Consider the following 23,956-nt stretch of genomic DNA (forward strand, 5'->3'; position numbering starts at 1 on the left):
GAATATGGCTCGTTTATTAGGGATCATTTGGATTTATAATCAAAATTTGTAATGATCAATCTTAGTCTCAAGCTCGAGTTCAAGCTAAAAAATGATTAAATGAGCCAAGCTGAGTTCAAAGAGTAATGTTTGAGCCGAGCCACACTCATATATGAGCTTTGACCCAAGCTCGAGCTTGAACAAGTCAAATGGCAAGACCACCCCGCGCCGTGTAGATATTGTCTACATTGTACCAACTCCATGCTAACGGTTTTCAAAATATTTCTAAACGGGTAGGAGGTATCCTCCCTTATAAGTGTTAGGAACTTCTCTCCCTAAGTGATGTGGGATGCCACTATCACCCCCTTTTGAGACCAGTATCCTCACTGGCTTGTTCACACTCCCCATATTTGGTTTGGAATTGGCTTTGATACCGTTTGTCAAGACCCGCCCCACACTGTGTAGATATTGTCCGCTTTGCACAAGCCTCACGCACAAACCCCAGCCAAAATATGGGGGAGCATGCACAAGATAGTGAAGCTAGCAAGGACGTTGGGTCCCAATAGGGGATGATTGTGACATCCCAAATTTCTTGGGAGAGAAGTTCCTGGTACTTATAAGGGGAGATGCCTCCTTCAAGTGTAGACGCGTTCTGAATACCGTGAGCATGGAGAGGGTGCAAAGCGGACAATATTTATATAGTGTGGGGCAGGTCTTGACACCAAAGCTCGACTTGGCTTGTCTTATTTGCGACCCTCAATTAGTGCACCAAGCAATGACACCTTCATCAACTAAGTATTTAAAATTATTGATAGAAGAGAAACTTCTAGCAGTCAAAATTGATTTTTAATGGCCTGCTCTCTCTCTCTCTCTCTCTCTCTCTCTCTCTCTCTCTCTCTCTCTCTATGAAGTATAATATGTGAAGACGAAAATATATTGGTCAGGCATGAAATCTGGCTCATCCCCTAGAGAAAGAGAGAGATTCCGAAATTCTATCCTACTTGCATAGACCCTTTTGTGTGACAATCTACTAATTTTACATGTTACTATATAGGGAAAGCTTGAATTCAACAAAGTAAATATAAGCTAGAAGTTATTCAAGATTTTAACCTGTAAATTTTGTTACAGAGCTTATTAGAAGTCTTTCTATTGTAAATTTGAGTTGTTTCCAGATAGTACTAAAATTTTTGCCATTTACATAAAATGTTAACAAATAACAACCATCTACTCCAAAAGCTTAAGTTGTTAGAGAGGGTGTAACTTAAATATTTAAATCCTTCAACACGCCCCTTTACGTGTGGCCTGCGTTTGGTCTAACACATGTTCCAATTTTAAGTACTAGGATGACAATGAGGTTTGAAAACAAGATATTGCCTACTCTGACACCATGTTAACAACCATCTACTCCAAAAGCTTAAGCTGTTAGAGATGGTGTAACTTAAATATGATATTTTTATGTTATAGGAGTACCCTCCTGGTGTTAAACTTGTACCCATGGGAAGCAGAACAGCGAAGCCCTTTTTCACTACAAACTTGGTTATATTTGCTCCTGACATTGTTTCTAAGGACTGTGGACAGAGCAGCTTTGTTGCTCATGGAGAGGCATTGATAATTGATCCAGGATGCCGGTCTGAGTTTCACAAAGAGGTATAATATATTGGTTCTTAGTTTTGAAATGTTGTTCTGATCACTTGGAATATAATTTTCTTTTCTAATTCATCCTGAGCAAGAGTGGAAAGTCAACTCCCTCAAAAACCCTTGGCATGTGATGGATCTTGGAGTAGTAGTCCTATCCCTCTCTAAGAATTACTATTATTTTAAATGCAGCCTATTATGCTTGGAATAACAAGATTGCCATTGACATGCAACAGAAACTTTTACTAATCCTGGAAATGAGTTGTTTTTCTTATTTATTAAATTTTCATTGAAACCCTGAATCAGATAGTGGCAATCAAAACTGTATTATTGCGGTCCGCTTACATTTTTATCTTGACTCGAAGTTCAAGATATTTGTTTCATGTTCGACTTATTCATAAGTCAAGTAATTTAAGTTCATTTATATTTCAAAACTAAGTTATGAAGCTTATTTCGTTGACATTTTCATATCATTTATGTGCTCTTGTATTGTGTGACTAGATCTACTTGCCCACAGGAGCATATCAAGAGGAATTACCATATGAAGTTACATTAAAATATGGAAGAATCTTTGAAAGAGTTTAATAGCAGATCTTTTTTTTTTCCCCCTCCATTGGTCGGGATCAACTGGTTTAATAGTATTCTATATGTGTATTATTTAGGAGATACTCAGGTATCAGCTCAATTACTACTGTGCTTGTCCTTTACTTTCATTCATTTTTTTGGTTGACGATGGTGGTGTTGGGCCTTTTAGAGCACCATTGGCCAGTCCCACATGCACTAGCCAATTATCGAAAAAAATTCCTTGGGGTGGTCCCAAGGGGATTCGAACTCCTGACCCCTAGGCTATCCCATTGGGGTTCCTTCACCTTCATTCAAGAATCTAGTGCTATAATTAGTAGTATTTAAATTTGGCTTGAATTTTAAGATTGAATTTATTTTGTTAGGTAAAAAGGACTTATGATGTCTAGTTTGATTGCTAAAGCGTGAGTTTGTATTTCTGTTTCACTTTTAGATAGATAGTTTTTAAAAGTTAGATAGACTTAGTCACTTTGTTTTTTACTTTTATTACATATGTCCATGAGCCTATGTGAAAGGTCGTGATGTACACCTAGAGGAGGGGGGGGGGGGGGGGGTGGGTTAACGTCTTGAAACAAACTCTAACTAACATTAACCTATTTTAAAATTATAACTAATTTAATAGCAATTTAAGAATTAACTAACTAGCAGGCAGAGTTTAACCTAATTTAAAATTATAAACAGATTTTACAGCAGTTAAAGAATCAAACTAACTATCAGATAAATAAACTAATCAATCCATAATGTAGATCCATATGAAATATTAAAGCAGTAAAGAAGAACAATCATATTTAAGAACACCGAATTTTAGTGGAAATTCCGAGCGGAAAAAATCACAAGATTGAGCCCAACATATGGAAAATCCACTATGTAAGGAGAAGGTTACTGGCTAAATTACTAGACTAACCCCAAAATCCTTAGTCCCTCCCAGTTCAGACTTAAAGACCAACTCCAGATCTTCCAGCCATTTATCCATCGACAAATCCGCTTCTCACGCGATTTGTTTCTCCATGGATGTTTTATCTACGTGCTAGCAACGTCCAACTATGTATGTAGGTTTTTTGTTGATGATCTTTATGCGCGACAAAGAAGTATTCAAGAACTGAACAATCGACTAACATGCTAGATATATGATGACTGATGCAAAAACACAAAACTATAGCAATCAAGAGATTATTATAATACACATAATAGGATAAATCAAATGTTTGAAAGCTCTAGCAGGCTCTATTGTGTTCTGCTTGTAAATTCTCTAGTGTGCATTGGTCTTCTGAGCTACTGATGTCATTATATAGAGGTTAGAGTCCAAAACAATATGGTTTGTAGGTGTTTCATTTAGAAAAGGAAACAATATGACTTTGATTCATGCCTCGACAGATTGAAGTCTGCTGTCCAAATTTAATTTGGATTTGATTTTTTTTTTTTCCAAAAACACTTTTAATGCATTGCAAAAAGGACTTCGAAGAATAAATCAAGAAAACAATGAAACGGAAATTGCTGTATGGATAAACTCTAATTTGGTGAGCGTCCAGATTCAAGGCGTAGTTACCTTTTTGCCCTTCTTGAAATTCTGGATCTGCCCTTAAACAAGGTTCTATAACTTATTTAACTAACTAGACACAAGTAACATAAAAATACAGACTCTAAATTCTGATCACAATTTTGCCATCCCAAGTCATATAACCTAACAAATTTGTTTCTCATAGTGGATTTGATTTGCCTGAACTAAGTCCTGTGGATTTTTATTTTATTTTATTATTATTATTTTTTTCATGTTTACTTTACAAGTTTTTATATGCTTTCAAACATGATAAATGATCCAATGTACATGCTTTTTCGGTAGTTTATTTTTGAATTTCCGTTATATTAGTTAAGAGTAAAAATTAGCTAAAATCGGTCAAGTTAGTGACTAAGACCTATTCACCTCCCCTCTAGGTCTAGATCACGGCCTTGTTTTTTCTCGAGTGTTTTCACTTTCTAGTTTAGATTAAAAACTAGTCAGAGTTACTTGACTACCTCCTACTCAAGGTCGAAGTAGGAAATTGAAGCTACTTTCAAGGGTAATTCTTCACCTACAAGGGTAAAAAGGTAATTTAACACATTAATGTACTCACCAAAGATTAGGGTTCATGCATGCATAATTAGGGTTTCCAAGTTTTCATGATTTTATCTTATTTGGTTCCCTAAGTCTTTCAAAGCATGCCTTAAAAGAGTTTTTGGAAGCTTTCGTCTTGAGAAAATTTTCTAAGTTTACACTGCAATAGACTTCGATTGATCAAGGGTTCGATCGAGGCCCACTGGAGTATTCTATCGGTCAGTGGAAATTTCGATCAATTGAGGTTTTCGGGAACACAGTTTCCAGGATGGTATACCAACAATATTTTCTCTATACTACTGTTTTGCCTATATATAAATATATATATATATATATATATATATATACACACACGATGCTAGGGCATAATACAATACACAAATGTAGTATATAACTATATATAGAGAGAGCATCTTATTATTTTTCTTTACATTCATCGTACTTAGTTTTGGTTTGTGTTTCTCAATTGTGTGTTGACAATTGCTGCTACATAACTCAATTGAAAAGTTTAACATTGCATTCAATCCAAACGGTGTCTGGGACCAAAATCACTAAAGGGGAAGCAACTTCGTGAGGAGCGAAGGCTGTTGACGAGCAGAAGAATGGCCTGGAGAGTTTAGGGAGAAGGTTTGGCATCACTTGTGCCAGGAGGTAACTAGAGGTTCTAGGTTTTTGGAACTGTCAAGTGTCAACCCAGTTGTAATCTCTTTCTCATAGTGGATTTTTGTTTGTTTTTACTAGGTCTTGCGGCTTTCCCCTTGGAGTTTGTGTGTAAAAATCTCGTCATCCATTGCAATATTGCTTTATCTGCTTATTACTGCATGGATTGATTGATTTTTATGCCATGATATGAATATAATTTAACATTGTGGTAACTTGATTTTAAAATCCAAAAAGTAGTTAATTTTGGTTGTCTGTTCTATGTGACCCATTCATCCCCTCTAGGTTTAGATCCTAGACCTTGTGCAACTTTCAATCAGAGCCTTGGGTGCAGGTCCTTACTATAAAAAGTATATTAAGGAATATGTTATTTGTATATTGCTGAGAGAGAATGGGAGTGAGGAGGAGAAAAAGTTCCCTGTCAATCGATTCTCTTTCTAGAGTAATGCAATTGGTGGACACCTTTTCTCCTTCTCTAAATTATGTCATTGTCACTAGTCTTACCTGACGCCTTGCCTGCATATGGATCTGCCCTGTCGCCCATGTTGCTGGACAGTGGCTTGAAATTTTCTGTTCTTGTAGTCTTTGGACGTGCATTCTTCATTAGATTTTGACGATTTAATCAGTCTTAACCTAGACTTAAATTGTTGAAAGTATTAATCTTTGCCATGAATTTCTAATATCATTTCATTGTACTGACATTTGCTTCATCAGCTTAAGGACATAGTTGCTGCTTTGCCAAGAAAGTTAGTCGTCTTTGTTACCCATCACCATCGTGATCATGTTGACGGTAAGTTCATGTATAAAGTGTTGGAACTTAAAACAATAAATTTCTTTTGTTTTACAGTGATTTCTAAGTTTTTTGAAGTATATTTGACAACAATGATAGGATACTCGTAATAAGAAATGCTGATGGATTGGAGAACAAGACAGGATTGGCTCTTCAAAATATGTAAAATGGGAATCACCCTTGTTCAAGGTCTTGGCTGGCGCAGGGATGACTTGATATCAGCATTTTGTCTTGTTCTTGGGTGAGAAGCAACAATATGTGACATAAACAGGGTTCAAATCTATTGGATTACCATTAATAAATATGAAATAATGAGAAAAAACAAACAAAAACACTAGATAGTCTAAATGGTAACAGATGGTTTATCACTGTGATGTTGTGGCCCAAATTTGGTGCCAGGTTGCGTTGTGACCCGATGACCTGCTGGATGCCTCCGAGGAAATTTTCTGATCTGTTTTGCTTGTGGGTCGTGGACCCTAATTAGTACTCTCTTGTAGCCCAATATATAAGGGCGCTTAGGGTTTGGAGTGAAAATTGTCGAGAGATACTGAAAATCGTATAGAAAGAGAGGGAGGGGTTGAAACTTGTAATCTTCGATTTTACACATAGTAAAAACTTTCGCTGGATCTCCAACGTGGACATAGACTTTGCTGAACCACATATAAATCTTTATATTCTTTGTTTGGTGTGTTTACTTTTCTTTTGTGTATCGTGATTATTGCTTGGGTTCGCTAACAATCACCATTGTCCATATCTCTTAATTTGCATCCCCAATCTGTAATTTTTCATAATTACTTTTAGTAGGTCCAACATAGAAGTTCAAGGCCTTATTTTTCTGAATGAGATGTTAGGAAAAAGTGCCAAAACCCCCTGGTGGTGTTCATACAGCAAAAAGTGAGTTTCAGTTTCCTAATTTTAAAGGTTTGGTTCATCTCGGGTTATCTCAGGCTGTTTCAACAAGTCAGCTTGGTCTTATTCAGTTGATCATTATATCTAGACACAACAATTGTCATCTTGGACAATTCCTGTATTGCTATATTATTTTATCTTGTCAAATTATTGTATTAGCCCAAATCCCAGTCATGACATGGACTTGGTCATCATGTCTTGGTCACGGCTGAGACTTGGAACTTGTTGGGATTAGGTCTATCCATACCATTGAATATATAAGAATTTTCAAGTTAAAAATTTTGTCTACTGTTTCCCTGGGTGACGGATGGTGGGAGGAGGGGAGGGACGGATTTAGCTACTGTTTCCCTATGAAGTTAAAATTTTTGTGTTGGAATGTCCGGGGCCTTAATGACCCGGTGCGAAGGAAAGTGATCAAGTCTGTGATTCGAAAAGGGGAGGTCATATGGTGTGTCTTCAGGAATCTAAGATTGCTTCGATGACGGATTGGATTGTGAGAAGCCTTTGGGGTGGTAGATTTGTGGAGTGGTGCGTTTTGGATGCTTCTAGCACTTCGGGTGGTATCCTTGTTATGTGGGACAACAGATAGGTGTCATTGGTGGACTCTCGGCTTGGGAGGTTCTCTGTTTCTTGTGTGTTCTCTCTCATTGAGAATGGTTTGCATTGGGTCTTCACAGGAGTTTACAGGCCTTCGGAGGATTTGTTGCCTACTCTTCTTTGGGAGGAGCTGGGGGATGTCCGAAGACGATGGTTGTTACCTTGGTGTATTGGTGGTAACTTTAACGTTGCTTACTCTTCCTTTGGAGGGAGGTCCTTTTACGTGGTCTAGTGGTCGTTCTCCTCGTACCCTATCTCGGTTTGATAGATTCCTTTTGTTAGGTGACTGGAAGGAGACGTTCTCTGATGCTACTCAGGCTACTTTGGCTCCCCCTATTTCTGACCATGTCCCGTTGATGCTGGACTGTGGTGGGTTGTGTAGACGTAGATCTCCTTTCAGGTTCGAGAATATGTGGCTTCGTGCTAAAGGTTTTCGGAATCGGGTCCGAGGCTGGTGGGATAGGTTTGGAGTGGGTGGCACCCCTAGTTATATTCTTGCAGGGAGATTGCGTCTTCTCAAGGAAAGCATTAAGATCTGGAATAAAGAGGTGTTCGGGAATCTTGTTTGGAGGAAGAATCGGGTTTTTTCTGAGATTGCTGATATTGACAGGATGGAGGGTCAAGGGGTTTTGGCGGACAATTTGAAGGAAAGGAGGGCGAAGTGTCAGGCGGAGTTTGCTGAGATTGCTATCATGGAGGAGATTTCATGGAGGCAGAAATCTCGAGCCTTGTGGCTTAAGGAGGGCGACAAAAACACGAAGTTTTTCCATAGATTGGCCAATGCCCATCGAAGAGGCAATCATATTGGGAGGATTCGGGTGCATGAGTTGACTCTGGTTAAGGAGGAGGATGTGTGCAAAGTTATTGCTGAGTATTATGCAGAGTTGTTCACAGAGGTTGCTATGTGGAGACCTCTGCTTGAGGGGCTTCAGTTCGACACCATTTCTTGTGAGAGTGTGCGGGCTTGGAAGAGCCTTTTTCTGAAGAGGAAGTCTTGTCTGTTTTGAAGAGCTGTAATGGGGATAAAGCCCCAGGTCTTGATGGGTTTACTATGTCTTTCCTTTTGGAGTGCTGGGAGTTGGTTAAAGGGGAGTTGATTGCCAAAGTCCTTGCTCTTCGTTTGAGGAAAGTGATGGATGGTGTGATTTCTGATTCTCAGAATGCCTTTGTGGGAGGCTGTCAGATTCTTGACTCGGTTCTTATTGCTAGTGAGTGTGTGGACTCCAGATTGAATAGTGGGGTTCCAGGTGTTCTGTGTAAGCTGAATATTGAGAAGGCGTATGACCATGTAAGTTGGAGTTTCCTTCTCTACCTATTGGAGAGGATGAGGTTTGGAGTGAGATGAAGGAAATGGATTCATTTTTGTATTTCTAGTGCTCGGTTCTCAATTCTTGTGAATGGAGCTCCGACCGGTTTTTTCTCCAGTTTGAGGGGCTTGAGGCAGGGTGACCCACTTTCCCCATTCTTGTTCCTCTTTGTGATGGAGGCTCTGAGTAGGTTGATGAGGAGGGCTGTTGAGTTAGGCTTTTTAAGAAGGTTCTGGGTGGGTCGAGATGCTGCTAGCCAGTTAGAGATCTCTCACTTGATGTTTGCTGATGATACGCTCGTGTTATGTGATGTGGAGGAGTCCCAGCTCAGGTATTTGAGATGTGTCTTGATCTAGTTCCAAGTGGTTTCCGGCCTGAAGGTGAATGTTGGCAAGAGTGTTTTGGTGCCAGTTGGGGAGTTTCCTGAGATCGGCTTGTTTGCTAGTATTCTTGGTTGTCGCACTGGCTTTTTTCCTATCTCTTATTTATGTTTGCCTTTGGGAGCTTTTTCGAGGTGTGTGGGAGTTTGGGATCCAGTTGTGGATAGATTTGAGAGGAGGCTTGCGGGCTGGAAGAAGCAGTATCTTTCCAAGGGGGGGTGGGTCACTCAAATTAAGAGTACCCTCTCTTGCCTTCCTACTTATTTTATTTCGCTTTTCCAGATTCCCGTCTCTGTGGTTGAGAGAATTGAGCGCTTGCAGCGTAATTTTCTATGGGGGGTAAAGGGGAGGAGTTTAAGTTTCTTTTGGTTCGGTGGGAGCATGTTTGCAGGCCTATTCGTAATGGTGGGTTGGGGCTTCGTAGATTGGTGCCTTTCAATTAAGCTCTCCTTGGAAAATGGTTGTGGAGGTTTGGAGTGGAAAGGCATTGGCTTTGGAGGAGGGTTGTTGTTAGTAGGTTTGGGGAGAGCAGAGGAGGGTAGTGTTCTCTTGAGGTGCGTGGTCCGAGGGGTGTGGGGGTCTGGAAATGCATTCGGACGGGTTGGTTTGATTTCTCCTTGAATGTCCGTTTTAGATTCAGGGTTGGCGGGATGATCAGTTTCTGGGAGGATGTTTGGTGTGGAGATATTTCTCTTGCTCTCGCTTTTTCACGGCTGTTTAGGATTGCTTCGAATAGGCAGGCCATGATAGTTGACTGTTATCATCTTGATAGCGGGAGACTGGTGTGGGATGTTCGGTTCAGGCGTCTCTTTCAGGATTGGGAGATTGGGGATGCCATTCGTTTGTTAGAGTTGTTGTATCGGCAAGGAGTCACGGTTGGTGAGTCTGATGGTTGGATTTGGGTTCCCAGTGCTCAGGGTAGTTTTGATGTGCGGTCCTTCTTCAGGTGTCTTTCTGTGGAGCCTGGAGGGCCCTTCCCGTGGAAGTCGGTTTGGCGTTCTAACGCTCCTCTTAAAGTGTCCTTCTTTACTTGGACTTCTGTGTTGGACAAAATTTTAACTCAGGATAATTTGAGAAGGAAAAATCAGGTGGTAGTCAATCGGTGTTACATGTGTCTTAGGGACGAGGAGACAGTGGACCATCTTCTTTTGCATTGCCCCATGGCCAAGGATTGTTGGGATTTGATGCTTGGCTTGTTTGGGTTCCAATGGGTCATGCCTCACTTCGCCAGAGACTTGATCGAGGCTTGGAGAGGGTGTTTTGTGGGGGGCCATGTTCGTGATGCTTGGAGGGCTACTCCTCTGTGTGTGGTGGTGTATTTGGCTTGAGAGGAATAAGAGATATTTTGAGGGGAAGGAGAGGCCTATTTCTTTTCTTAAGTTCTCTATTGTTTCCACTCTTTTTTGTTGGGTCTCAGGTAGAGATTATAGATCTTTAGATGATATAGTTGATTTTTTGGCCTCTTTAAAAGTGTAATGGCTGTTTTGGCCCGTTTTTGTTCCCTTGGGATGCGCTCCCCTTTTGAGCGCTTTTTATAAATTTCTTACTTATCAAAAAAAAAAAAAAAATAATAGTGGTTTCAATGCTGTGTTCTTCTTCTTCTTATAATCTTTGATTATATAGACTTGGAACATCTTCTTCTTCTTCTTGGAACATTTTGGGATTAGGTCATCATGTTATATATTCTTTTAGGTGAGTTATTGAATTGATGATGAAACCACTAAATTTTGATGCAGCGAATTCATGATGAAACCATTCAATTTTGATACTCTCTCTCCCTTCTCTCTCTCTCTCTCTCTCTCTCACACACACACACACACGATAGCTCCAATTTGTACTTATCACAATATTTGTTTTTCTGTTTACATGTAATTTAATTCTCTCATATATTAACCCACAATCGGGTTGAAATTTGATGGATAATATGATTGGGTTTTTAAAGAAAGGTTCTTAGGGTTGAAAAGAGTAGATTCAGGATCTGGTTGCAATTGAAAAGTGTAGAAAAAACTAGAGAAAGAAGAACAAGGAGAACAAGAAAAAGAAGAGGAAGAAGAACAAAGATTTAAAATGACACCTAGAACTCATTAGGACGTGATGGGTAAATTTAACTTTTGCTAATCCTAGAAAAGTTTGTGATAATTTCACTGCAAATTTTGATAAAAAGGGAAGAGAATCGTACTGTTGTTCACATCCCAAACCATCATTTGCATTCACATTATTGCCCCAGTTGATTTAGTTGTTGACTTAGCATTGCACCTGTTGTTCTTATCCGTGACTTTTGTCAGCATTAACATGAAGAGGTTAGAACCATCTATTTACATGATACTTATCGTCTCTATCATGGTCCAATTGAATTATATATTTTGGTTTTTTCTTTTCTCTCTGCACTTCTCCAGTTCTCTGAATTGGTATTTTCGATGTCCTGCTTTGAATCACAGGAGGTCCTCATTGTCATGTTATTATTGTCCTGTGACGACCTCCATGAGCGGGTGCAAGACATTGGGAGAGCTACCACATTGGCAGGCTACGGGTGTCATAATCCCGCATCATCTCGGGAAGGTGAAGGTGAAGTGCTATATGTAGGTTCAACATCCTTCTATGACACAACGCGTTTTAAAGCTATAATGATCGTGAACCCATTAGAACTCCGCAGTTAAGCGTGCTTATGCTGGAGTAATATTAGGATGGGTGACCTTTTGGAAAGTTTGGTCTGGGGGAGCCAAAAGGGGACAAAATTGTGTCAGGTAGGGTAAAGGTTGGTACAAATGGTATCAGAGCCGAAACCCGGCCGGAAGTGTGGCCAACAAGGACGTTGGGCCCCATGGGGGGGGGGGGGGGGGGGGGGGGCTAGGCTTGATTGTGACGACTTTTATGGGCGGGTGCTAGACTTTGGACGAGCTACAATACTAACAAGTTACGGGTGTCATAATCCCACATCATCTGGGAAATGTGAAGGTGAAGTGTTATATGTAGGTTCAACACCCTTCTATGGCACAACACATTTTAAAGCTGTGATAGTCGTTAACCCATCAGAACTTCGCAATTAAGCGTACTTATGCTAGAGTAGTACTAGGATGGGTGACCTTCTGGGAAGTCTGGTTCAGGGGAGCCAAAACCGGACAATATTGTGTCAGGTAGGGTGAGGGCTGCTACATGTTCAAGTGTTCTTGTTATTGTTTTCCTTGGTTCTATGAACTGCTTGGTGCACAAAAACACATGATTGTGAAGATATTTTTTATATTGCAACTATGTGCTTAAGTTGTTAAATATTTATCAAAGGCTAAAATATTTCATTTTTCTCTTCCCTCGCAGAGACAATATTATCTACAAGCTATACGTTCTACTTGTATATATTCATTTGAAGTTCTTTTGGGACATTTGATTTAAGTTTGTGTTCCTTTTCACTTGTATAGGTGCGATATTGGCTTTGATTTTCTTTTTGATTCTGTTTTAGGTCTTTCAATTGTCCAGAATAGCAATCCTGATGCTATTCTTTTAGCCCATGAAAATACCATGCGTCGCATTCAAAAAGGTTATGATTTTCCTTATTTAATTTGTCTTCCTGTGTATAATGTTCGAGATTTTATCATTTTCTTTTCTTTGGGTTGTGAGAAGAAAATAATTACCTACATTTCAAAATTAAAATACATGGTAGGGTTTGCACCCCACATTTTCAAATTGCAAGTTTGATTGATTACTACTGGTAGCCTGGTGATTGAGATCTAATAATTTTTTGACTGATTGCTATAAGATGTCAAGTTTTGAGCACAATCTTGCTTCTTTTTTTTTTTTGTTTATGTTAAAAATAACTTTAAATACAATATTGACTATGTTTTAGTTTTTAAATTATTAATGTTTGACAAAGGAAGAGGAAGAATGAATGACAAAGGCTGTAAAGAAGGGTTGTAAAATGTTTCTTACATTTCTACATCCACATATTTATATTAACAAATACCTCACATGGTAATTTCCGCTAATTACTCTTGTTACAAGAGTATTCCACATATTCCAACACTCCCCCTCGAGTTGGTGAATTAATAACTCTCTTGCTCTTGCTACAATAAAATGAAAGGAATTGCTACTCAAACCCTTAGGGCCTATTTGGCTAGTGCTTTTGCTTCGTGTTTTTTGTTTTTGCTAGTGTACTGTAGTGAAGCAAAAGCACGAAGCATGTTTGGTAATATTTGCTGTGCTTTTCAATAGTACCGAAGCGCTTCCAAAATTGAGGCCAAAATTGGAAGCATCAAAATGATGCTTTTGTTTCCCCACTGTTCAAAAAAATAAATAAAATAAAATAAAATTTCTAAAATAACATTTTTAACTAATCATTCAAATTTTCAAACTTGCGACATTTTTTACCAAACATGTCTTCATGTTTTTGCTTCAAAAAATCTTGTAACAAATTTACATTACCAAACAAGCTTCTAAATAGTGTTGAACACACTCTAAAAGCAGAAACATTACTTATGCTTCGGGTCAAAGCAAAAGCGCAAAGCAACTGTGATTACCAAACGGGCCCTTAGTGAATGCATCAGCTAGCTGTTCCTCTTACTCCACGAAGGGCATGCAAATCATTCCATTACTTAACTTGTATTTTTATTTTTTATAAGTACTCCATTACTTAACTTATCCTAATAAAGTGTCCGACAATCTCTATGCGCAATGGTAATGCTAATTGTTGTCTGCTTTGTTATCACAATATTGTCTAATAGGTCCATCATCCATAATACCCAAAACACTTACCAAGGTTTGAATCCACATAAGTTCACATACTTAATGGGCTTTAATCCTGTATTTTGCTTCAATATTGGACCTAGCCACTACTGAGTGTTTTTTACTCCTCCAGTTAACCAAATTTCTTGCAATAATCTGAGGTAGTCAGTTTAAGCCTCTCTAGTTTCAAATGTTCATGATTAGAGAATCAAAACCATTTGCCAGGAGCAGACTTCAAACATCTTAAAATGCGATAAACAGTCTCTAAATGAGGGGTGTGAGGATCATGTATAAATTGGCTAGTAATAGCCACAGCTTATGCTATGTCTGAACAAGTGCGAGATGGATATTTAAGTTTCCCAACGCATCTTTGAGGTGATGGGCACTTTCAATGCATTTCATCCTCAGGGTTGGTTTGAGAAATGTTTGAAAGCCTCTTTTATTGCTCTCATCCCCAAGAAAGGGGGCGCGGTTGAAGATGGGCGTTTCAGATTTTCACGCACCAACTTGAGGGGGAGTGTTAGCAAATATGATAGCCACGATTTATGGAATGACTTACCATATTAGTAGAGATTTGATTATGCTATAGAATACGCCATAGAATATGCTTTAGAATATGCTTTGATTTGATTTTGATTTGATTAAATTTCCTTTCTTGTAATACGAGGATGTGTTCTTTTTATCTATAAATTCTAGAGATGTGAATGAGTGATTAATCTCATTCTAACCTATACACAATTCTCTTCTTTCTCTTCTTTTTATATTTTTACTATAAGTTTGTAAATGCTTCCCACCAAACTAATAGGTCTTGATGCAAATTTGACTACCGATGATTTTCTCTCAGATGAAGTGCCGGTCAACAAATAAAAAATATCTCCTTTGACCATAAACAATTAACAATGTCTCCTCAGAGCGTAAATAGCCAACAATGTCTCCTCAGACCATTTTCCTTCATACACATGTTTAAAACCTGTAGATGAAAGAATCAACAATGTCTCCTCAGACCATTCCCCTTCATACATATGTAGACGAGAAAATCAATAATTTCTCCTCATACAATAAAAAGAAACAACCATGTCTCCTCAGACCATTTCTAAATAGATGGTGCCAACCTCGTAATGCCCTTATTGAGGTCGGACCACTCTGCCTACCCGACACCTATCAGATGGGCTATGTCTCCTTGGACCATTCCCGAATGGGTGGTGCCAAACTCGCAATACCCTCATTACAATTGGACCACTCTGGCTTTGATACCAAATTGAAATATAAGAAGAAGAGAAAGAAGAGAATTGTATAAAGGCTAGAATGAGATTAATCACTCATTCACAAGTCTAGTATTTATAGATAAAAAGAGCACATCCTCAATCCTCATATTACAAGAAAGGAAATCAAATCAAATATAAATCAAATCAAAGCATATTCTAAAGCATAATCTATGGCATATTCTATAGCATAATCAAATTTCTACTAATATGGTAAGTCATTCCATAAATCGTGGCTATCATATCTGCTAACACTTACAGCTAAGGTCCTAGCCTTGAGATTGAGGGAGGTCATGGATGGGTTCATTTTGGATTTGCAAAATGCCTTTGTTGGAGGCCGCCAAATTTTGGACTGAGTCCTTATTGCAGGAGAATGTGTTGATTCCAGATCCCAGGGGTCTTATGTATGCTCGATATTGAGAGGGCTTATGATCATGTGAGCTTGACTTTCTTGCTTTATTTGATGGAGAGGATAGGGTTCGGGGAGAGGTGGAAATGGTGGATGGAGTTTTGCATTTCCATGGTTAGATTCTCAGTCTTGCTGAACGGTTCCTGGACTGTTTTCTTCAGCAGCTCACAGGGTTTGAGGCAGGGGGATCCTCTTTCTCCGTTTTTGTTCATCATTGTGATGGAGGATCTCGGTTGATGGGGAGGCCAGTTGACTTGGGTTTTATCAGAGGCTTTAGGGTGGGCAGGGACTATTCTAGTTGGAGATATCCTACTTCTTGTTTGCTGATGATACTACAATTTTCTGTGATGCTGCAGAGAGTTGAGATGTGTTTTGATTTGGTTTCAAGCAGTCTTTGGCTTAAAAGTGAATATATGGAATAGCGTGATGGTCCCGGCTGTGGAGATCCCTGATATTTTCTCCCTTGCAAACATTCTTGGGTGTAGTGCTGGTTCTTTCCCCATTTCATATGGGGGGCTGCCTTTGGGACGCCTTCGAGGAGAGTGGGTGGCTAGGACCTTGTGGTGGAGAGGTTTGAGAGGAGGCTGGCGAGGTGGAAGAAGTAGTATCTGTCGAAAGGTGGGAGGGTCACCTTGAGGAAGAGCACGTTGTTGAGCCTTCCTATTTATTTCCTCTCTTTTTCATATTCCCTCTTCTGTTGGTGGCTATGAGGATTGAGAAGCTTCAGCATAATTTCCTTTGGGGTGGTGTGGGGGAGAAATTCAAGGTTGGTTTGCTGGGAGCAGGTTTGTAGACTGATCCAGTTGGGAAGCATTGGGATCAGGTGTATGGGGCCCTTCAACAAGGCCCCTATGGGTTAGTAGTGGTTGTGGATATTTGGTGTGGAGAGGCACAAACTGTGGAGGAGGCTGATTGCTTGCAGATTTGGAGAGGAGAGAGGAGGTTGGGCTCTTTTGAGGTGAGGATCCCAGGTGGTGTTGGTGTTTGGAAGTTCATTCAGAACATGTGGGATGATCTCTCTAAACACATCAGATTCAGAGTTAGGGACGGGAGGGGAATCCATTTCTGGAAGGACATTTGGTGTGGTGACCGTTCTTTGGCTTGCACATATCTGACTTTTCAGGATTGCCTTGTATAGACATGCCTTGATGGCCGACAGTTACTAGCTTGATAGTGGGAGGACAACTTGGGATTGATTTTCAAGGCATTTTCAGGATTTTGTGTTGGATGACGCCATTGGGTTCTTGGAGTTGCTATATCTTCAGGAGGTCGTGGGTGGTGGACTGGATTCCCGGATATGGGTTCCCTCTCCTCAGGGGTGCTTTGATGATTGCTGTCTCTATAGGTGTGCCTTACAGATGCTCCGGGGACTGCCTTCTCATGGATGGCTGTTTTGCACTCTAAGGTGGCTTTTTTTGTGTGGAGGACAGTCCCGGGAGGATTCCGACTCTGTATAACCTGAGAAGGAGAAGATAGGTGGTTGTTGTATCTGCAAGAGAGATGAGGAGACAGTTAACTTGACCTGTTGCATTACCCAGTGGCCTGGGATTGTTGGAGCTTATTGTTGGGTTTTTTCAGGGTCCAGTGGGTTATGCCTAGGTTTGATCGAGGCTTGGAGACGTTGTACATTGGGTGCCCAAGCCCGTGTCTTTTGGAGGGTAATGCCATGGGTTTGTTCTCTTTTTAGTTGGGTTCTTGGGAGAAATTGTAAATCCATGGGGGAGATAGTTGATTTTTTGACTCTTTGAGAGTGTAAGGGCCCTAATTGGCCTTGTGTAGTTTTCATGGGATGCTTCCCCTTTTGAACACTTTCTAATACAACCTTATTTATCACCAAAAAAAAAAGAAAAACTGGGGAGTTGTTGCGTCATGTAAGAATTGCGCAAGTATAGTGTGTCTAATCAATAAAAGCATGACCAAAGAAGGTTGCTTATTCCGGAGGTAATCTCCCTCTATCATTCTGTGGGGGTATATAGAAAGTGATGAACCACCACAATTTCTACAAAATGTAAACATTGTTAGGTCTCCATTACATGAACTCCTCCAAGTTGAACACCCTCTCTTACATAGTAATCTGTTTTATTCTTGTAAACAGAATAATAATATTATAAATATTAATATTTGACCGGTGTACCATGTCCTTGGTTATGGTAATGTAATAAGTCAATGGTTAGAAATCTATTCACGCCCGACATATGTACTCGAGTCCATGTAACAAAGGAAATATGTTCAGTTGCAAGCGCATAGAATTTATCACATGATGCTTGTATATGGAGAGTTTATTATTCTGCTATGTTATTTCAAGCCCCCTGGGAGTCCAGGGCAGATAGTTTTTGGTTTGTATAGCAGTCCATTGATGCGGCTAGCTGGTAAATTTTTCCAGATCCAGTATGTCCATGTGGAGCTTGGTCTGTTGTAAGATATATATATATATATATATATACATATATATATATATATATATATATATATATATATATATATGTATGTATGTATGTATTTGATTCATATGAAAGGTGTTTATTTTGGATTTTATTTAAGCATGTGGTCCTCTTCAGTCTTTCCATGGCGAGCTAATGTACTTTAAAACCCTCAATTTATATGACACCATATGCTTTCAGTGAACTTTTGTGAACATATTTGATGAAGAATCTTAATGTATTTAGAGAATGGCTCAGTATTTTACCTTCCAAATTGACAATACATGCTTGGTTAAGTATGTGTAGGTCTTCATATAAACTTTTATTGATTTTATTAAGTTCAGGTTGCCTACTGATCTTATTATATGATTCAGATGATTGGTCTCTTGGGTATACCTCAGTTTCAGGAGATGAAGAGATATGCATTGGTGATCAGAGGTTAAGAGTCATTTTTGCTCCGGTAATTTTCATTTACAAGATTGTTTCTTTGAAAAGCTGTAGGTTTCATTCACTTCTATCATGGTTCATTCAGTATATATGCAATGGTAAAGAACAGAGCTGCACTTCAGGATCAAGTAGTCAACTCAAAATAGGTATAGTTAGACGTTTCAAAGGAAGCACAACCATCACCATTGCTTTGTATCAGGGAAAAAGATGTATCAATAGAATTCATAGAAGGCCTTGATACACACAAAGTTGATCTGCTTTCAGTGAATGCCATATGCCATTTCCATTTCAACATGGGGATTCTATCGTATAAAAGGACTTGATAGAATGTGGGGACAAAAAAAAAAAAAAAAAAAGAGAGAGAAATTGGAAGCCTGTAGTAATAGACTGGTGGCTGGATGTGGTCCTGTGGATAAGGAGGATATGGTGACTGATTATCATAAGAATTAGGAGAATGCGGTGGTGTGGGATGTCAAATCGTCAATGTTCCAGTGGGTCGTCTGTGATTGAGAGATGAGATGGTGGATATGCTTGGTTTGCTGTATTGAGAGGGTATTTTTGGTTAATGGAGAGGATGTAGTCAGTGGTGAATTTCAAGGGGCATTAGATTTGAAGAGAAGGCATATTATAAGGTGTAGTCAGAAAGCATGTGGCCCGTGCCTGTTGAAATGCATTTGGAGAACCAATAGTCTTTCAAAGGTGGCATTCCTTGCATGGACCTATGTTGCATGGATTCTTCAAAGTAGGTGAAGTACCCATGTCGGACACACATTACACGGACATGGGTATGGGATGTGTCCTTCACTTTTGATTGGATATGCACCTAAAAAGTATATCATATAATCCAATTTCATTTTTTTATTATTTTAAAATGAGTGAAATGCCTATATTGGACACTATGTTATATAAAGATATTATTTTTTCCAAGAAAATAGAATAAAATTATTATATAATATGAATATTTGGCAGTGTCCCTATGTCCTGTTGTTCTCGAATTTGACACATCTGACGACGCTTGGATACATACTCGTACCCGACACATGTACTTGAGTCCACGTAACAAAGGTATGGACACCATACTAGCCTTTGATTATTGACCATTAGAAGAGGTAAGAAGCTTCTAAATTGTTTTTGCTTGTGTAAAGTGCCAGCAGTGATGATAGATTAAAATCTCATTCACTATAAAGTTAAGATTAAACCAGGCTGAAAGGTAGGCATCTGGCCAGCCTGCTGTAATTGGCCATCCCAGTCAAGAGAGTTGCGTTGTTATTTAGCCTGAAATACTAGTCAAGTTGTTTTAATATGTAAATTAATCAGTCAGCATGGCAGAGTTTGACTCTTTTCATATCTAATCATTAGCACATAACGTACAAGGACAATAAGTAGAGGCATTCCCCACCACAGAAAGAAGGTCGTGAAGGACCTAAGCATAAAAAAGAACAACTTAAAAACTAAGATAACAAAATGATATCCTCTATATTATGCCCAGAAACATCAATGACTACCCACCAAATGATACTAGCAAGGCCAATAGAATCCCTCATTATGTTTAGATGAAGCCTTTAATTTCTTTTGTGCCAAACATGCCATAAAACAGTTGGTAACATCATTCGTAAAACTCTTGAACGTATACTCCTAGAAGAGAATTTGTGAATAAACCAATCTTTTCATTGAGTAAAAGGATAGGAGCTGAGGTATATTCCAATTCAACAAAACATCAACCAGTTCCAAACAGCCGTCGCCCTAGGACAAGTAAGAAACAAATGATCCCTATAGTCCTCAGCAATTGAACAGTTCTTTCTTATTTTCCCTTTTTTTTTTTTTTTTTCCTTTTCTTTTGTTTATTTATAATAAAAGTATGTTTATTTAACTTTGGGATATATATATTTATTAACTTTGGGATATCTGTCACGCATCTTCATGTTAATATATATACATACATCTTCTCTCTTATAAGATAACATTCTACTTCATGCTTAACTGTTGACAAGATAATCTTCCTAATTCAGGGTCATACAGATGGCCATGTGGCATTGCTTCATGTCAATACCCACTCGTTAATTGTAGGTGATCACTGTGTTGGGTAAGATTCTTTAGAAAAAGAAACTTTGTATTTGATATGAATTAGTCATTCCTTGTCTACGTTACTATACAAAGGTTGTGCTATTTATTTAGGTTTAGGTTTTATCAATTTTGTTGGATGTATGATCCATTAGCACCCATTCTTGTGTAATGCAAAATTATGAATTGGCACATGACTCAATGAGTTTTCTCTTATTTTGTATTACATAATTTCTCATAGTGATTGTATAGAATTTTACATTATATTTGATTTAAAAGATATGTTCTCACCTTGTAAACTGTTTCTTATTTTTAAGCCATTATTCTCATCATGCAATTCATAACCTATAAAGTAATATGTTTAATTTATCTATTGGTTGTTTCAGTCAAGGAAGTGCCATCTTGGATATAACTTCTGGTGGGAATATGACTGTAAGTGTTTTCCAATGCATTATTTTCCCATTTACTGAATGTCAGTATGAACCAATTATTGCTTAAATCGAACAGTGTTGTTTCATTATGCTATTATCCTGTCTAAGTACTGCTATTCATTTTGTTAAGCGAGCTTCATTCATTGCTTGATTATTAAGAACTATTGAAGAAATTGCTACTCTTATTAAGATGTTTTGGGAATGTTTGTTCTTCATTTTGTTGTTTGGTTGATAACAGGAAAAGTGGTAGTTATCATATATTTTGAATTGTGTTCATCCTTCTTGTTGTTTGATTGATAATGGGAAAAGTGGTAGTTATCATATACTTTGAACTGGCAGTACCTACTTCTTGTTTTTGTTTGGGCACAAGAAATCAAATTCATAAAATCTTTTACAGTATAAAAGAGTTGTTCGCGCGTGCACATATGTGTATTTGTTTTGTATGAGGTTGTTTTCCATTTAAAACGATTAGACAGACAATGATCCATGAAAACCTGAACCAAACAACATTTGTGTAACCTGATTTTACTTACAAGGTTTTTCACTTTATTCTTCATCGAAACATGTTAAGTTACAACTTTGATGGCTATTTCTTTTAGTTGTTCCATGCTAAACTGTTCGTCAAAGTATTATGGTTAGTCACTCGGTGAAGACAAGTTAAATTCTTAATTAACCCTAATATTGAACTATATAGAGTTATATTCTCATTTAAAAGGGTCTGTTTGGTTGTTGGACACATTTAGAAGAGAGATCAGTATGTTAGTACAGCTAGTGAGTGGCTAGCAAAAAGCACATTATTTGATAAAAAAGTTCCTTCAACAGATACATGACATGTCTAAATAGAAGTTCTATTGAATATGCAATTGATTGGTTGGATTCCCTAGCCAAAGGGTGTATATGAATGAAAATTGAGGCAAATTAATGAGGCTGAACATGGAACAAGCAGCAATCAATAAGTAGATCTGACATATGTTTCATTACATGAAGCGCTTTTATGGTTTATAACTTTGTGAGGTATTGATTCCATCGATGCAACATGATGGTGAAATTGTAGAAATACACTTGCAAAAAATAAATAAAATAATAATAATAATTTATAAAATTGTAGCAAAAGAGGATGATTAACTAGTTTCCCACTTAGATTTAAGGTTGAACAAAACTTTATTAGAGGAGATGGTTGTCTTTTTGGGTTCCTTGGGTCTGTAGGACTCCTTTTTGGCTTCGGCCTTTGTGTTGTTTGTGGGATGCAAAACCCTCTTGAACTTTGTCTAATACATTTTTTTACTTATCAAAAAAAAAAAAAAAGGCACTTTTATAGAAAAATGAAGATAACAGTTATAACACACTTCTAATAAAGTAAAATTATAACTAGTCGTTTTGGTCAATGATAACCATTCACAGAATGTTTTGAGTGATTCATTCATCATGCATTGCAGAATTCTTCTCTTTTCAATGTGTAGGGGGTCCAAAGTGGCTGGATTTGTTTTTAAACCTTTTCCTATATCATAAATAGAGTAGTTTCATTTAATTGACTTGTTGGAGCTTGTCACTATGTTGCACCTTATACACTTTTCCGTTATTATTTTTGTGCTTCATCTTTGTTATACTTAGAATCAGAGTTTTTAAATTTAGTCATGTTGTGAATACTGTTTCTTTTTCCAATTTTTTTTAAATACTATCATACATAGTGCCAACTATTGAGATTATTGAATATTTGAAGTTTGAAGCCATATTATTGATGGGATCACCATAATCTTTGTTAGATTGGATCTGCCTTTTATTTTCATTTTCTGATTTTCCTAAACAAATTAACCCCAGTGGAGTCCAACTCAACCTCACTCTTTGCATATGTGGGTAGTGGGGTAGGTGGGCCACGCGCTTAGTTGAGTAGTGAAAGCAACTATACAAGTACAATAAGTTTTTTCAATAAGTTTCACTAATATAGATAACCTCTGTAAAAGAATAGTAGTACAACTGTACAACAAAAAATAAGATAAAATAATTATGTTTCTGCCAATTTCAGTCTCTAAAATTTAATGCTTTCTTGCAGGAATACTTCCAAACAACTTACAAATTTATGGAGCTTTCCCCGCATGCCTTGATTCCCATGCATGGGAGAGTTAACCTGTGGCCAAAGCACATGCTTTGTGGATATCTCAAGTATTAGATCTCCTCACATTCCTTCTCATTACTAGCTTTCGCATTAAGTATATGGAATCTAGATTTAACTAAATAATCTGTAGGGAATTTGCTGATTATACAAGCTTAGGGAAATACACTTTTGAAGATTTTTCCGGACCTTTTTCGTTTCCTTCATTTGTTTTTTATTTATTACTGCAATCTCCTGGTTATCATAACTTATTCTATGCCAAGAAAGAGTTTAATTATGGGGTTCAGTTAGTAATTAGATTGTTAAGCTAATAAATATAAGCACCTCTATGTTGTTTAATATTTGTGAGGCACATAATTTTTACTTTCAATCCCACTTGTTCTTTATTGGGCTTTACTTTCATCTCTTCATTGTCTCAGTTCTTGTAACAATAGTTGGCTAATACACATTATAAGGATTGAGTAATAAAAAACTTCGTTTTGTTTCCAGAAACCGCAGAGGTAGAGAATCTTCCATTTTGAAGGCCATCGAAAATGGAGCAAAAACATTGTTTGACATTGTTGCACATACGTACAGTGATGTTGACCGAAGTTTCTGGATTCCTGCTGCATCAAATGTGAGGCTTCATGTGGATCATCTGGCCCAAGAAAAGAAGTTACCAAAGGTCAAATTAACCTGTCCCCATGCTATTTATATAAAAAAAAAATATTCACCTGTCCCCATGCTATATTTCATTGACTGGCTCACTGGCATGTTATCATATCATAACTACAAGCATGTATATGTAACTGAGTTATTGCTGGTTCTGATGTCTTAATATATTACATTTGTTGAATCCAATGCGTTTGCATCCAAATATTGTTTTTATTATCTTTACTGTCCTATTAATGAAGGAATCTGTTGGTGTTGCACCTTTCTGAAGTCACGTTGATACCTTTTTATGAGGCCAAACAGGCAACAACATTTTGCTTGATAGTATAATTGGAAAATACAACCATTGGTTGATAACTAATTAAAACCCTTAAGTTGCATGACTTCCTCAGACACCCCTCCAATCCAACCTCTGTCAAATTGCCCATCCTTTGATCCTCACTTTTCATCAGCTCAACTTTGCAAGAATTCCAAAGCTGGGTTGCCAGTCTCATTGGTTTATCCCCAAGTACCTGGGTTGA

General features: G+C 38.1%; 1 protein-coding gene across 4 annotated transcripts in view; it reads left to right on the top strand.

The window, feature by feature from the left end:
- LOC132300745 (uncharacterized) overlaps positions 1 to 23,956 on the top strand; it is a 30,455-nt gene that overhangs the window by 1,902 nt on the left and 4,597 nt on the right. For 2 of the 4 annotated variants that reach the window (XR_009480552.1, XM_059797961.1), the window contains exons 4-11: positions 1,444 to 1,626; positions 5,663 to 5,738; positions 12,386 to 12,463; positions 18,110 to 18,195; positions 20,192 to 20,265; positions 20,630 to 20,675; positions 22,725 to 22,834; positions 23,274 to 23,448. Coding sequence is in view for 3 of the 4 variants with exons in the window: in XM_059797961.1 (XP_059653944.1) it covers positions 1,444 to 1,626; positions 5,663 to 5,738; positions 12,386 to 12,463; positions 18,110 to 18,195; positions 20,192 to 20,265; positions 20,630 to 20,675; positions 22,725 to 22,834; positions 23,274 to 23,448 (828 nt within the window). In the remaining variant the exon portion in view is untranslated. The remainder of the gene's footprint in view (positions 1 to 1,443; positions 1,627 to 5,662; positions 5,739 to 12,385; positions 12,464 to 18,109; positions 18,196 to 20,191; positions 20,266 to 20,629; positions 20,676 to 22,724; positions 22,835 to 23,273; positions 23,449 to 23,956) is intronic. The other 2 variants (XM_059797963.1, XM_059797962.1) reach the window with 2 other exon arrangements.

Source organism: Cornus florida, unplaced genomic scaffold, assembly GCF_030987335.1.
Source record: "Cornus florida cultivar Cherokee Brave unplaced genomic scaffold, ASM3098733v1 CherokeeBrave_3.0.0_Hap2_Chr03, whole genome shotgun sequence".
Taxonomy (NCBI): domain Eukaryota; kingdom Viridiplantae; phylum Streptophyta; class Magnoliopsida; order Cornales; family Cornaceae; genus Cornus; species Cornus florida.